Source organism: Onychostruthus taczanowskii, unplaced genomic scaffold (assembly GCF_017590055.1).
Source record: "Onychostruthus taczanowskii isolate IOZ18803 unplaced genomic scaffold, ASM1759005v1 scaffold20, whole genome shotgun sequence".
NCBI classification, from domain to species: domain Eukaryota; kingdom Metazoa; phylum Chordata; class Aves; order Passeriformes; family Passeridae; genus Onychostruthus; species Onychostruthus taczanowskii.
The window spans coordinates 2,675,155-2,688,892 of NW_024499240.1; the positions used below are offsets into that span (position 1 = coordinate 2,675,155).

Below are 13,738 nucleotides of genomic sequence, written 5' to 3' on the forward strand. Positions count from 1 at the left end.
AAATTATTTGCAATAGTCAAACCTAGTCCAGAAATGGGGAAAAACCCCTTCAAAATCCTTCCACTCTATTTTTGTTAAGAATCTTACTAGATTATTTTTAGCTATTTACACTAATTATTTTTGCCTAATGATACTTCCTAGACCATCTTTTTAGCATTCTAAAAATCTAAAGAAATGGTTGCAAATTAAAACAGAAAATAATATTTAGCACAGGGTTACCAAAAATAATTTCCTCCAGAAGATATTCTAGGCATTCTGTACCTGCAGATGAAAAGGGGGACAAGAGAGAAGAGGAAGAGACACCTATGGCTTATGTTGCTATAGCTACAAGATGCTTAGATTTTCAGTTCCAGTGAATGAATCAATAGAAAGCACAGCTTCACTTTCCTCTTTTATTCATCAAAGGCAAAACTGGAAGATGGGTTGCTAAGCAACATCACACTGAAGAGTGCAGGGCTTTGAAATTAGCATTACTGACTCCCCTCCATCCTAGAAGTCTGTTCCATTCAAGAACCACTTATTAAGGAGCTAAAACGCCTCACCAAATAGCAGAACATGCATTTTTAAAGTAAGAAACAGTGAGGTTTCTTACTTTAAAAAAAGTAAGAAAAAAAAGCAGAGAGGTATGACACCAAACCATTTTTTCTGCAGATAAAGTAAAAAAAAAGAAAAAATGAAAAAAAAAAAAAGAAAATAAGCACAGGAAAACTTAAACTGGCTTATATAAACCAAAAGGGATAGAGAAAGGATATTTATTTCTACTGAGAATATTACAGTAAAGCAAGATTTTTTTCTGAAAGACTTCTCAGAGCCTTTTTGAAAAAACTGAAATCCAAAGACGTCTCATTTATACACCTATTTTAAAAACCTCGCACACAAAAAGACACCAGTGCCTGGATGGCTAATGGGAATTCAGAAATATTACCGGTATGGTGTATGCATAAAACTCTTCACCAAAAGTTAGCCACAGAAAGCCTGAAGTCTCAGTTCAATTTCTATCAACTCATTTCTGTATCCTACCATTGTCATGACTTAATCTGTCACACCAACTTATGAAAGGCTAATGTCCATCTTATGAGAAAAGCAAATCAGATGCAGGTATCTTGACATTTTTGAAGACATCTTGCACCTATTTTTATTCTGAACTTCAGCTAAATGTTATTCCTACGCTATCCAGGAAGTAACAACACATTGATACTGCATGAATAAGGCTGTGTACAAAGAAATGTTGTTTTACTAGAAGCCGCCTCAATAAGTACTTTTTAATAGTGAAAAACCCCCACCAACGAGCATAGTTTAAGAATTTATAACCTACTGACGCCCCCATCCTCAGCATTCCCCAGATCTTTCCATGTTCCTCATTCTACTCCAATACCATCAGTTTTTCCTTAGTATACTAAATCTTCCTCCTCTGAGCTCTGTCATGCTGCAAAACTTACATGCAAGAAACAGGGGGCAGCCACGCAGACACTGACAGTGCTCACACACAAGGGACAAAGCCACACCGACATTTTCGAGGACCCCTAGGAAAGAAGAGGCCACTTATTTGAGTCTCTTCTCCATTCTAATATCCACACGAATCTAGCAGAAGTGTTGTAGTCCCGAGACACATCTATTCATTTTAGTTTAGCTGACCAACAGCTCCAAAGTCACTGGAATGCAGGACCTAGCAACCACCAGCAGGCAGCATCATTGTCAAAGTGATGCACCTCAATGTAGACAGAAAACAGGGCTAAAAATTCCCCAAGATACAGCACTCAGTTATTGACAAGCAAGATTAGACACAACAGCAAACACCTTGCTGTTGTGTAGCTTTAACATTGAGTTGTCCTAAAAAGAAACCCAAAAATCAAACTGAAAGTGACTTCACACAATGTCAACAGGAAAAGCCAAAAACTCAAATTGCTTATAAAATATATAAACTTAATCACTACCATTAAGAATTCCCTTTTCATGCCAAAATATTACTTTTCTAGTAAGACACATACAACATCAGGTGCTGTTTGAAAACCAAATACAGCAGTGCAACAAGGTTTTTTCAAAAATTCTGCATCAGTGAAAAGAAACCTGATCTTTCTTCTTCCTTTCACTCATTCATGACACCCTACTGCTCCCCTAAAGATTCACAGGTGTATTCTGTATGTGAGACAAACCATAATCCCCTGTAATAAAAGTTATTTCCCTAAAAAGATGTGTAAATACAGGTGTATTCTGTATGTGAGACAAAACCATAATCCCCTGTAATAAAAGTTATTTCCCTAAAAAGATGTTTTATAGAGATCAAACAAAATGAGTGTCAATTTCTGCATATGACTATACTGTCTACACATACAGTGTTCAAAGACTATCCAATACAAATTAAGAACAGTTCTCTTCATGGAAATGTGACAGGCGGATAATAGCATGAGCAGAAAGTAAATTTCGTGTAAGAGCTGCAGGATCTATAAAAGTCTTTATTCAGCATTTACACAGAATCTAAATTTTAACTGTTACATTTTCATTAAAAATATAAAATTGAGATCTATAACCACAGCAGTTTGTTTTCAAGATTTTTAAAAAATAAAGCACATCTTTAATATATATAGAAAAAAAAACCCTCATAATTTAGAAATACACCTGTACTCATAAAGATTGCACCATAATTATGAAGTAATGGTTTATATGAACTAAAACTCAGCATTTTAACAGTGCACCTCCAGTAGATATGACAAGTTATTGTTTTAGTGTTGTTTCAAATAAACACAAAAGAAGAATGAGTTATATGTTTAAAATGTTTTTATAATGCTGATAACAATTTACATAACACATGTGGGAGCGGTATTCTATCCTGAATGAGAACAAATACAATTTCTTTCAGGGTTGCAGATTTTTCATAAAAATAATCCAGATCTCTAATATAGTTAAATTCATCATATCCACAGTATTTTTTTGCTGACGTGGTCTCTGTCACTGCAGTATTTCATTCATAGCTTCCAAAGTCTGGTTAACAGAACTTCATAAGTCATACAAAAAACAAATTCAGTTTCTTAGAGATGCTCGGGCCTTGTCCAGTATTTCCTTCCTGATCTTCGGATAGTTTGGATGTACTTTAAGGACCTGTCAAAAGACAATACAACCCGAAAGTTCTGAGTTGGTAATCCCCCTCATCACTGAGCTGACACATTTTAAAACGAAAATAACAACATAACAAGTTTGTTTTCACAATGCACAAACACTTGATTGTGGACAGAGACCACCACACATGCAAGTCAAAACCACCTCTATCAAAGACACTTTGCTTCATTTCCACTGTCCTTTCAGCTTGGTGCAAAAGTCATGGGGATCAAGGGCTAAGGCCTCTGAGTGGCTTGAAATGCCATGAATCAGAAGGCACCTCTGGAGACATTTCTGAGGTTTTAAGCATACTTTTTGCCATGATGAACGGCCTCTTTATGTTTTCATTCCCTTGGCTCTTTCTTAGCATATTCTACCTACTTCATCTTCTCCCCTTCAATTCCCTCTTCTCTCTTACCCTTCCATTATTTTTGTCCTTCCTAATTTATTTCTCCCAAAATGAGCAAATTTAATTTATTTTATTATTAAGATGAATAATTATTCAGTCATAATATTTCCCCTACTTATTTAATAGTAGCCCTTCCTCTTACTCTGCATTCGCTCTGCTGATATTTAGACCATAAAAGATAATACTTCAAGTTACTTTCTAACAGTGTCTTCTGATACTAATATTTGATTTGATAAATTTTTTCAGCTATACTTCTGTATGGATTCACCAAGTTGCAACGGCATGGCCAAAAAAAGGTGGTGCTACTTGAATATCCCTTGACATATGACAGCCAGTCACCTTCATTTATCTGGTTCCATGGATCTCAACACAGAGCAGATTATGAAGAAGATATTTAACTTTTTCAAGAGGGCACTTTTCTGACATGAAGCTATGTATTTTAGAAATGTAAACTCAACCAAAGAGAAGGGTCATTATGTAAAAGAATGTTGCTACAGGAGAGAGAGTATTAAACACATACAGAAATTCTACCTTATGGCAAACATCAACTGCATCAACATATCTCTTTCCTTTCAGGTAATTGAAGGCCAGCTTGTAGCCTGTAATTAAAGGGGTGAGGGGAGAAGGGAGAGAGGAAAAGCAACAATTTCAGTTTCTGTATTGAATAACAAAAATATTACATCTGAATTTATTTTTGGTCATCATGTGTTTCTAAAGCTAGCTTTTTTTTTCTTCTGTTGCCTCATATAAGCCTGGTAATGATAAAAATTTCTACTGAAAGTCACTTCAAGTAGTAAATAAAAGTCCTTTACACACTGATAGCTATGTCTGAATCAAAAGGAGACACTATTCTGGAGAGCATGTGCTACTAGAGAGAATACATAATGGCTGAATTCTTTCAATTACCATGGTATCCCACAGAGTTGCTCACTGTGGCCTGCACTACACTGTCCCTCTGTAAAGGTAATTCCATTATTAAAGGAAAAAATGTGAAAAAAAAAAAAAAAAGGTTCAACGAACTAGGGAATTAAAATGCTATTCAGTACCAGTGTCAGCAGACCACTGATATAAAAAGTCACATGGAATAGCTAAGTTGCATAGCAACATGCCAGGCTGATACTTGCAACCTAAGAGGTAAAGCTCAAGTATATCAGCCTGGACAGAGACTAGGCCTGAGAAAAAAAAACATTATAAGCATGCAATTTCCAAAATTTGAAATTTTAAATCTTTCATTTGTAAACTTATCCTCACTGGCAAATACAAGATCTGACACCGGTTTGTATGGCTTTACTTGCCAGATGGAAATTTTCTGCTTTAACCATTTTGATTCTGCTGCATGACAATTCTCACAATGCCATAATGCAAAACTAGAAACAAGTGCACAAAGTACCTTCAATATCACGCTCTCTTTTGTATGCAAGATTATTTCACAGTTTAATTTCACTAAGGAACTCTCCTATCTAGATACCAAAAGGTTTTGTAATTTGTTGAATTACCACTCTCCAGAGGATTTCAAAATAAAAGAAATGAAAAGTCTTGATCTATGTTCTGTACAAACTTAAGAAATCACAACTCTTTACTATTGAAACTTCTTTCTGATACATTTCATTTGATTAACAACGGCAATATTTTAGCAACAACCACCATGGCTCAGTCTACAAGAACAGGAACATCTAGTAAAAATTACTGCACCTAAACTCAGATATATAGAGGTTTTTCCATTTAACCTATAGTCAGACTTCTATCATTTTTATTTCTGTTTTGATATAAGCCTTCCTCTGGTTTGACCCTCCCAATTTTTTGACTCACAGTACATATGACTCACAACACATTCAGTTTTGGTAATCCATTCATGTATATTGATTTTCAGAACTATGTTATAAAAGCTAACCCACAAACATTTAATCCCTTTAATAAAAATACTACTTCAATCTACAGATTAGATAAAACCATGAACTGAACCACTGCAGTTACAGTTAAAGAAACAAAATGTTTGGCAGTCCATGCACATGACAGTTAAAATCTTTTTTAAAAAAGATTTAAAGATTTTCTTTAAAAATATTTTTTTTCAGCTGTCTCATCCTAACGCTAAAAAACCCTCACAGGGCACCAAAGAGAGAGCACAGATGAAAGAACAGAAGTTGTATTTCCAAGGGGCAATAAACACATCCCAAAACCTGGAACAGAATTTGTCAACCACCAGCCTTGGGACCTATGGACAGATTCCAGGTGTTCAGTAAGGAAATGGCATTTTATCCTACATATCCTTTTCACAAAGCGTTTCCTACACTGAAACGGTGATGATTTAGTGCAGATTTTAATTTATTACCCAAAATAGAATTTTACTAGTGCCTCAAGTTTTCAGTTAGCCATCTTTTGTAACATATAGATATTTAAAGAAATTCTAAATAATTAATTTTTTAAATCCTCACTCATATACATAAAACCTGATCCATACATATAATTTGAATCAAAAATGAAATAAACAAATCAGTGACCTGCCACCATCATACACATGGGTATGTAATTATAACAGACTCTCTACTAGAAACAGTATATAGTAGATTACTATAAATACATTATTAAAGTTCAAGCTGTACATACAGAGCAAGTTGTTCACAAACAGCCAAATGAAACTGTTTCAGATCTACTAAAACAATAAGCAGAAACTTCTGAAGTATCATAAAGCTGCTACCTCTTGCCATGAGGGCTTTCCATGTTCAGTACACCTTTAAACATTTGTGGTTTATGTGAGGAAAACCAGTGATACTTTATTTCTATGGAAAATTAAAGGCAGTCTTTCCAGTAAATGGTAGTTGTTTCATTCCTACCATAGTGCCCAAAATCATACTTTATAGGTTATATATACGTGCCTACTGTTGGATTCGTCTGGTTTCCATATTTCCAGGCCATCTCATAATTTACTGCTGCATCCTTATATGCCTGTTCCTTTTCCATTATGTATCCCATGTATTCATAAGCCTTGCAGCATGACTGCAAAATATAAATATTCATTCAAAATTGTATTTAGGTAAGCTTGCATATAATAATACTGACAACTTAATTGCTAAAATACTCCAAATCCATACAACTGGAAAGCACAAGTGATACTTGTCCTAACTTTGATGACACAATAGTCTTGATTTGAAGTATCTGTGTTACAAATGAGTTATACAGAATTATGCTCTACTCCAGGTCAAGTACAGAGTTCATCACAGAGGCCACTGCCAACAACTCCTACAACTCTCTCAGTTAATAGTAACCCCACACAGCTTCATTTCAAGTCTAGTGTTGTACCTTCCACAAATATTGTTTGGTTTTTTTCTTAAGAAAGTAGGTTCATAGCTTTGTTTTTGAAAATGTTTTAACATTATTATTTTCCAATTAAAGATTAAAGACAGTCACAAGTAACCTAAAGAGAAAAATAACCATTAAGTATTTCATTTCTTATGAATACAAGTGGCAAGTCACAAGCATCTGAAAAGTAGGTTCCAAAAAACTATTAAGCATTAGTTGAAAATACTAGCCTTACTTATATTATATACACATATAAATCCATCTAACTCCATAATAAAACTTCATATAAAAGATATAGTAATTAATGCAGAAATCTTACATTTAGTACATAAAGCAGGAAAATATTTTATAAAAAAACCTAACCAGTGTATGTCCTTACCATGAACCATTTATATTATCACACTGCCAACAGGTAAAACATTTTCAAAAGAAAAACATATGCACCTTTTCTACAAAGACAGTGCAAAGCAATATTGGTATATAAATTACTTTCCATCTTTAAATTTACTACTTCCAATTAGGTTTTCAAGATCTATTGATAAAATGCTTTCAAATCACAGGATAGTGGGATCAGTATGGAAATGCTTGAAAGTTGAGGATAAAAATATACTTTCCTTCTCATTTGTGAAAAACAAAACAAAAAGTTCAAAATCAAGAGGAGTAATCAGTAAGAAGCCTCAATTTCAGAGAAACAGTCTGCTTCACTGGCATCTTACTAACCAATCCTAAGTCTTGTAAAATCCAAAAAAATCCTTATTGAATTACACTAGGCTTTTATGAAATTTTCACTCAACATATTTACTTAAATTGTGTATATATGTCATTCAATTCTGTTAAACTAACAGAAAAACATGTTCTCTCAATCCAATCAAGCCTTCCAAATTGGAGAATACCACATAAAATATTGTCTTGTGGATTGACATGATATGTGAAGATGTAAACTACTCAACATCTCTTTGTATAGCACAATTCCTGCCTACCAGCTTTGCAGGCAAGCTGGAGAGAAGTCCCTCTCTTTCCTGTGCTACTTTGCAAGGAGCCAGATATACACACTTCTAACCTGCCATCCTCCTTGCTATAAGCAGAGCCTGTTTATCTAAGTCCCTCATGGGTCCCAAACTTTTTAGAAGAAAAAAAATTACTTGGTAGGCTATGTTTTTAAAGAAATTATCTTTGGTAAATTTTAACAAATTACCTTTGGTAAATTTCCACAACAAAGCAGCATTCATGGTATACACCTGCTCAACAGACCATTTCTTTCAAGATAAGTCTTGTTTTTGGAGAGGACTCGTGTTTACCCTCCAACTGTATGGATTCTGAAACTGAGCACATCCTATTTTAAAGAGCCCTCTCTGCAGAAGTACATAATAGCACTATACCAAGAACTGTCATAGCTGTCTCTCAATTTTATGTTTAGAAATAAAGTGTTCAAAAAACATCTCTCTCAGAAGTTGCTAAAATGTGACTGAATAATGAACCTTACCTTCTATGCTAATGAATTAATAAAAAAGTATGGGCATTGTGTCCTTTTCTAAACCAAACCTGTGCTCTGTAACAGTATCCTGAACCTGCAGCACAGTGTGTATGGAACACCAGCCTAGTGGACTGCCTCATGTGAAGGGAAGTCAAGACAGAAAATCATGATCACCTTTTTGCTGATCAAAATAAAAAATAAGCAGAAGCTAAGATCTGTGCTTGTTCCCATAGGAAAAGCAGGGTATTGTACAGTTTGCCTGCTCAGGAACCTTGAGGTAAACAACACATTAGACCTTGTCCCCTGACAATCTACTAGACAGTATTGCCACAGAAAAAGATTAATACCAGCATTAAAAAAATAATCCTGCACTGTAGCACGCTTATGAACATAAATGTTGAGAAACATAAAATATGAAGATAGCATGTCAGTAAATGGAGTAAGTCTCCAAAATTTACACAGCCACATCTTTCTTCATCAGTTTTGTGAGACTGTAAAATGCATCTCTGACATTTCATAAACACTCCAAGCTTTTAGAGTCCCCTCAGCTGCAACTTGCAGAAGTTGCTACCGAACATGAACAAAAACGACTAAGCAGCGTTCACAGGTTTGTTTACCACCCTCCAGTGTGAAGTTGCTGGTTTCCTGTCTTGTTTTGGTCTACACTTCTCCTTAGTAAGTGAAATACCAGGCAGGTGAACAAATAAATACATTTCAAAATCCTGTTTCAGAGGAAGAGTAAACATTTTGATGAATTAAAATAGAAAGGTTCTAAGGTTACTTTCAATGTGCATTGACTTACCCTGTTATGACGAAGGCATCGTTTTAGAAGTTCACCTGCCATATCATATTTTGCAGATTGAATATATATATCTGCAAGCAGAAGCCAACTCTTTTCAAACTCCTCTGCATCAATGGGATTCCAGCTCATTTTTGAAATCCGTTTTAACTGGTTTCTGGCTCGTGGAGTCTGTTTCAAGATCATGTAGGCCGTGGCCATTCCCAAAAGTGCTGGTATATGATCCTTCTGCAGTAAAAAGTACAGTGACTGCTTGATGCTTTTTTAATTTTTATTTTAATTTTTTATAAGTAGGACTTTCATCAGGTATCTAAAAACTAAGCTAAAAGCTAAATCTCAGGAAATAAAGCATCTAATCTTACAGACGTGTTTTGCACCTAGTGCTATAATTATTTCTCTAATCATGAAAACCACCAGGCACAAGAAATGCTAAAAAAATCCACAGGTATTTCATCTCACAAAAAAAAAAAAAAAAAAAAAAAACCATCAGATACCACTAAGAGCTATACTTTTGATATACAAATAAACAGTTCACATAAAATCTGGAGTCACTTGGAAATTACAATAAAAGTGGTATTTTTCACTTGCAGAAGTGCCTGTCAAATATTAGCAAAAGGGACTCTGATTCCTCTTGGGTGTACAGGTCCTAAAAATTTAATGTCTAAACTGTGTGCATCCAAGCTTTATACAAACAGGATTCTTAAAAGCCACCATTCTAGGCAAGAGCCTCAAAAGCAAGCAGTAAGAACTCCTGGCACAAGTGCAAATTTTGACATCTTGCCTTCATTAGTAAAGGATGAGAATGGGGGTCACATCTTGCAACTGCAACTCTTACATGCAGAGAGCAGCTGTATCAGGAGCCAACTGAAATGCTTCTTTCTCCCTCTTAGTGCTCCTGACTCACTGTTGGTATTCTGCCTTTACATCTCTTTCTAAGGTTGTGCTGTAAACACATTTGTCATAGTGCATTGAAAAAAAAAAAAAGATCCCAAAAAAAGCTCCTCTTCCACATAATAAGCTCATCTCCCTTCTCCCTCAATAGCCATACCTATCATGGATCAATAGCCTCAGAAATATGAAGAGATTAAAGCTATCTTTTTTTATGCAACCCTAGAGGGAAGAATAAATAAACTGCAGCATTCTTCATGGTGGAACTGTTACCATGTGAAAGAGATGCCACATTCACAGGATCTCAGATCAATTCCAAGCAGGACTGGGAAGCCAATACTGGAGGCAGAGGGACACCTCGTTTGTGATTCCCAGAACTGCCTTACACGTGAGATCAGCCTTGGTATGCTCGCCTCAGACAAGGTGCAGCTCAGCACACAGTTAAAGAGTAGTAGCAACTTATATATTTTATAGCATTCTGGTGGACTACATCTTTCTACACCAGTTGAAATAAAATCTGTTGAAAGCTACTGGTAACAGGAATATCTATTATTAGTCATAAAACTAATAACTATAAATAGTTACAAAAACATTGACGATTTCTATCCTAAGCTTGAATTTTAAGGCAATGGATAATCTTGTTCTGCAGTCTAAATTCTGTCAAATTGCCATGAAGCACTGCAAAGGATTTACGTTATAAGACACGCTGTTGGCAAGCTTGGGAATTAAAAAACAAGACCAGCAACCAAACAGCCTACTCACATTTCAGTAACTAGCAATATCAGCATTTACTTGGTTTCTAAATTTGCAATTCAACCAAAAACTTCTAAAATATATTGTTATTTCAGAAATGCCTTTTTCAAATTTTGTATAAAATCTTCTTCAATAGGAGAATAATCCTTAGAGCAAATAGCACTAACATGCGCCACTGTTGCTGAATGTAAACTGCAAGACTAGTTAAAAAAAATGTAGCAACTATGAAAGGGAAGAGTGAGGAAATGAGACAGGTTACTAACCTCAGCCTCAACTATTTCTGTGAAAGTGCTCAGTGCTTGTTCAACACTTGATTTTTGTTTGGTTGCCATGAGACAATAATTCTCCATGATTCGCAGTTGAATGTGACCCTGAATGGTTTGAGGCTTGAGCTCCTTCAGCAGGTTTCCTGCTGTTCTTACAGCCAACTGCACAGACTCCTGCTTCTCTGTTGAATTACTATTATCAGAAAAAAAAATGTTCATAGAAGCTTATTTTTTTACTACACACCAAACCAATTACAAGTTAGAACTGCTTCTGTGCTAAAGACATGCCATTTTGTAGAAAAAATGGTTCTGGTACATAGGCATTCTGCATTGATTCTCTTCAACAATAGCAATTCCAACCCAACAAGCTGAGTGTAACTGCAAGTGACCAGCATTCCACAGAAAATCTTTTACATTTTCTGCTTGAGACTCACTTATTACAGTAAAGAATGGTCTCTCACAATAACACAGATACTCAAAGCACTAGATGATTGCAAAGTTCTAGCAATTTAAATTAAGGCACATTGTCAAGGGGCAGCAGAAGAAGGAGACAACAGAATAACCCAAGCAGTATTTATTTAATTCACCTACCCTATGTCAGCATCGAGATTTTCAAAGACTTCTCCACCTACAGTTTCATTATCTGGGTTCAAACAAATTTCAATCATGTTGTACACTGCATTCTGTCCCCAGTCACTGTCCTTTCGAGCTTTATTAAAATGCCGCAATGCATCGTTTGGTTCACCTGTGTACCTACAGGGATAATTAAAATATTTAAAACTAGGCAAGTAAAATTGTCTGTTCCAAATTCCACCTAAATCCCAATAAACCCAAGTATTTAAAAACAGATGACTCATTTGCACACACTGATATTGCAAGGTTTGGACAGCATGCATACTACTGCAAGGATCTTGTTTTCACCAACTAAAAATAGTCTGACAAGTTATAAAATGTGAAGATAAACAGAATTACATTATTGAACCTGGAAGAAAACACTGAGATATTCAGAGAAACTGAGAATTTCCTTAAATCCTGACACCTTAATTAAATCAACATAGCACCTTTAAATGACAATGGATGACAAGAAAATTAATTTAAATCTATACTACATAGTCAAATAAATCTTATCTTAACAATAATTGCAAGTACCAAAGATACAGTCCTTTGCAGTAGTGAAATCCTGGTTCAAGCTTTGTTCGGGAAGAATGTTTTTCAGCCATTAAAAGAAATCTTGGGACTTCTTCTAATTTTCCAGCTCTTCTTAACAGGTCAATTAATCGAGAGAGGGTTGCATAGTTATCTAAATATACAAATAATTAGAAGACTGTAATTCTATTTATTGCTATATGAATAAGATTAAGAAATAATGAGCCTGCCTTCATTTTTTCACATATAAAAATTTAATAAATAAGGCATATTATACAGTAACCTCAGATACAAGAACGCAGATGTCAAGTGATACTTGCAATATCAATTATAGAAGTATAATTGTACCTCACTTTCAAAAGCACTCAAAACCATTTGCTACACTCACATGACTTCTTTCTAAGTCCATTAGAAAGCTTTACATTCATTATAGTAAAATTTTAATAGATTTTAGTAGCTTTCTCTCTGGTCCCAACTTGAAAATTGCAAAAAAAAAACCTTACTGCTGTCCAAGACAAGTTTTCTTTATTAGTCTTCAAATAAAATATTACCTTTGTGTTCATGCACTTGACATTTTTAATGCAAAAGAAAGTGCTTTACAGTGAACAAGTAAATAACACTCTATTTGTATTTGGCTTGAGGTAAACTATGCACATTACATTGCAGCAAAGTAAATGACTCTATCTACAAGAAATACTTTTTATCATATTCCCTTAAAATATCTTTACGTTTTTATATATGGTAATGGTCTTTGGCTTTAGTATCCATTACATTATAAATAAAACATTTCTTTTTAATCAAGCAAATAATTTTTCTTCAGCTATTTATTAATCTCTTTCATTAGAACTATATATCAGAACAAACTGAAAGTATCACTGCTAAGCATTCACCTGGCTTGCGTTCCAGGAGCTGCTGGAAATGAAAAACAGCTTGTTCATAATCTTGCTTCCTGAACATGAGATCAGCCATCATCTACAGTATTGAACAATTTAGAGAAAACAAGGTATTATAAATTGTGAAAATGTTAAATAAAAGTTAAAAATAATTGTCTTGGTTTAGGGTAAATTTGGGAGAAAACATTAATGAACTCTAATTATGTGTGGAGATAAAACTAGTGCTGCAGGAGCTGCCCAAGAAGCAAAATCATTTGGACTTTTTATTACTCTCTGGAAAACAAACACAATATACAGCACACATGGGTAATAATGAACAAATACATGAACACCTTTTCACATAAGGTGAAAATGAAAACGTAATTAAGTAGTCTGCCATATCTTTCAAACATGTTTTTTTTAGCATTGCATAGTTTTACTCCTAATTTTATTTCCAGTAATTTCAGATTATGCACATGGAAAGCTAAGTTAGTTTACAGTTAGGGAAAAAGAAAGATAGCTCACTTCAGCAGAGAAGGTAAAGTGAGTTTTTTAATTTCAGTTTCTCGCCACTGATTAATCTAGAGTAGATTTAATAACATATTTCAAGAGTGCTATTACTTCTGTTCATGCACCATACTAGAACACATTTCAAATGCTGGATTGCTATGAGAAAACAAGTTATTCCCATCTTAAAATAACTTTTGCTCCTAGTGTGTTACATCAAAAGTTGCTCATCTA

At 34.7% G+C, this 13,738-nt stretch overlaps 1 protein-coding gene across 5 annotated transcripts in view; it reads right to left on the reverse strand.

The window, feature by feature from the left end:
* Positions 1-2,760: 2,760 nt before the first annotated feature.
* The window catches only part of TTC21B (tetratricopeptide repeat domain 21B), a 34,171-nt gene continuing 23,193 nt past the window's right edge, over positions 2,761-13,738 (reverse strand). For 2 of the 5 annotated variants that reach the window (XM_041403430.1, XM_041403433.1), the window contains 8 exons: positions 13,016-13,097; positions 12,129-12,279; positions 11,571-11,732; positions 10,977-11,172; positions 9,076-9,300; positions 6,376-6,496; positions 4,023-4,101; positions 2,761-3,096 (listed from right to left, as the gene is read on the reverse strand). In XM_041403430.1, the coding sequence (XP_041259364.1) occupies positions 3,027-3,096; positions 4,023-4,101; positions 6,376-6,496; positions 9,076-9,300; positions 10,977-11,172; positions 11,571-11,732; positions 12,129-12,279; positions 13,016-13,097 (1,086 nt within the window). In that variant the 3' untranslated portion in view covers positions 2,761-3,026. Of the gene's footprint in view, positions 3,097-4,022; positions 4,102-6,375; positions 6,497-9,075; positions 9,301-10,976; positions 11,173-11,570; positions 11,733-12,128; positions 12,280-13,015; positions 13,098-13,738 lie in introns of those variants that run through there. The other 3 variants (XM_041403431.1, XM_041403432.1, XM_041403434.1) reach the window with 3 other exon arrangements.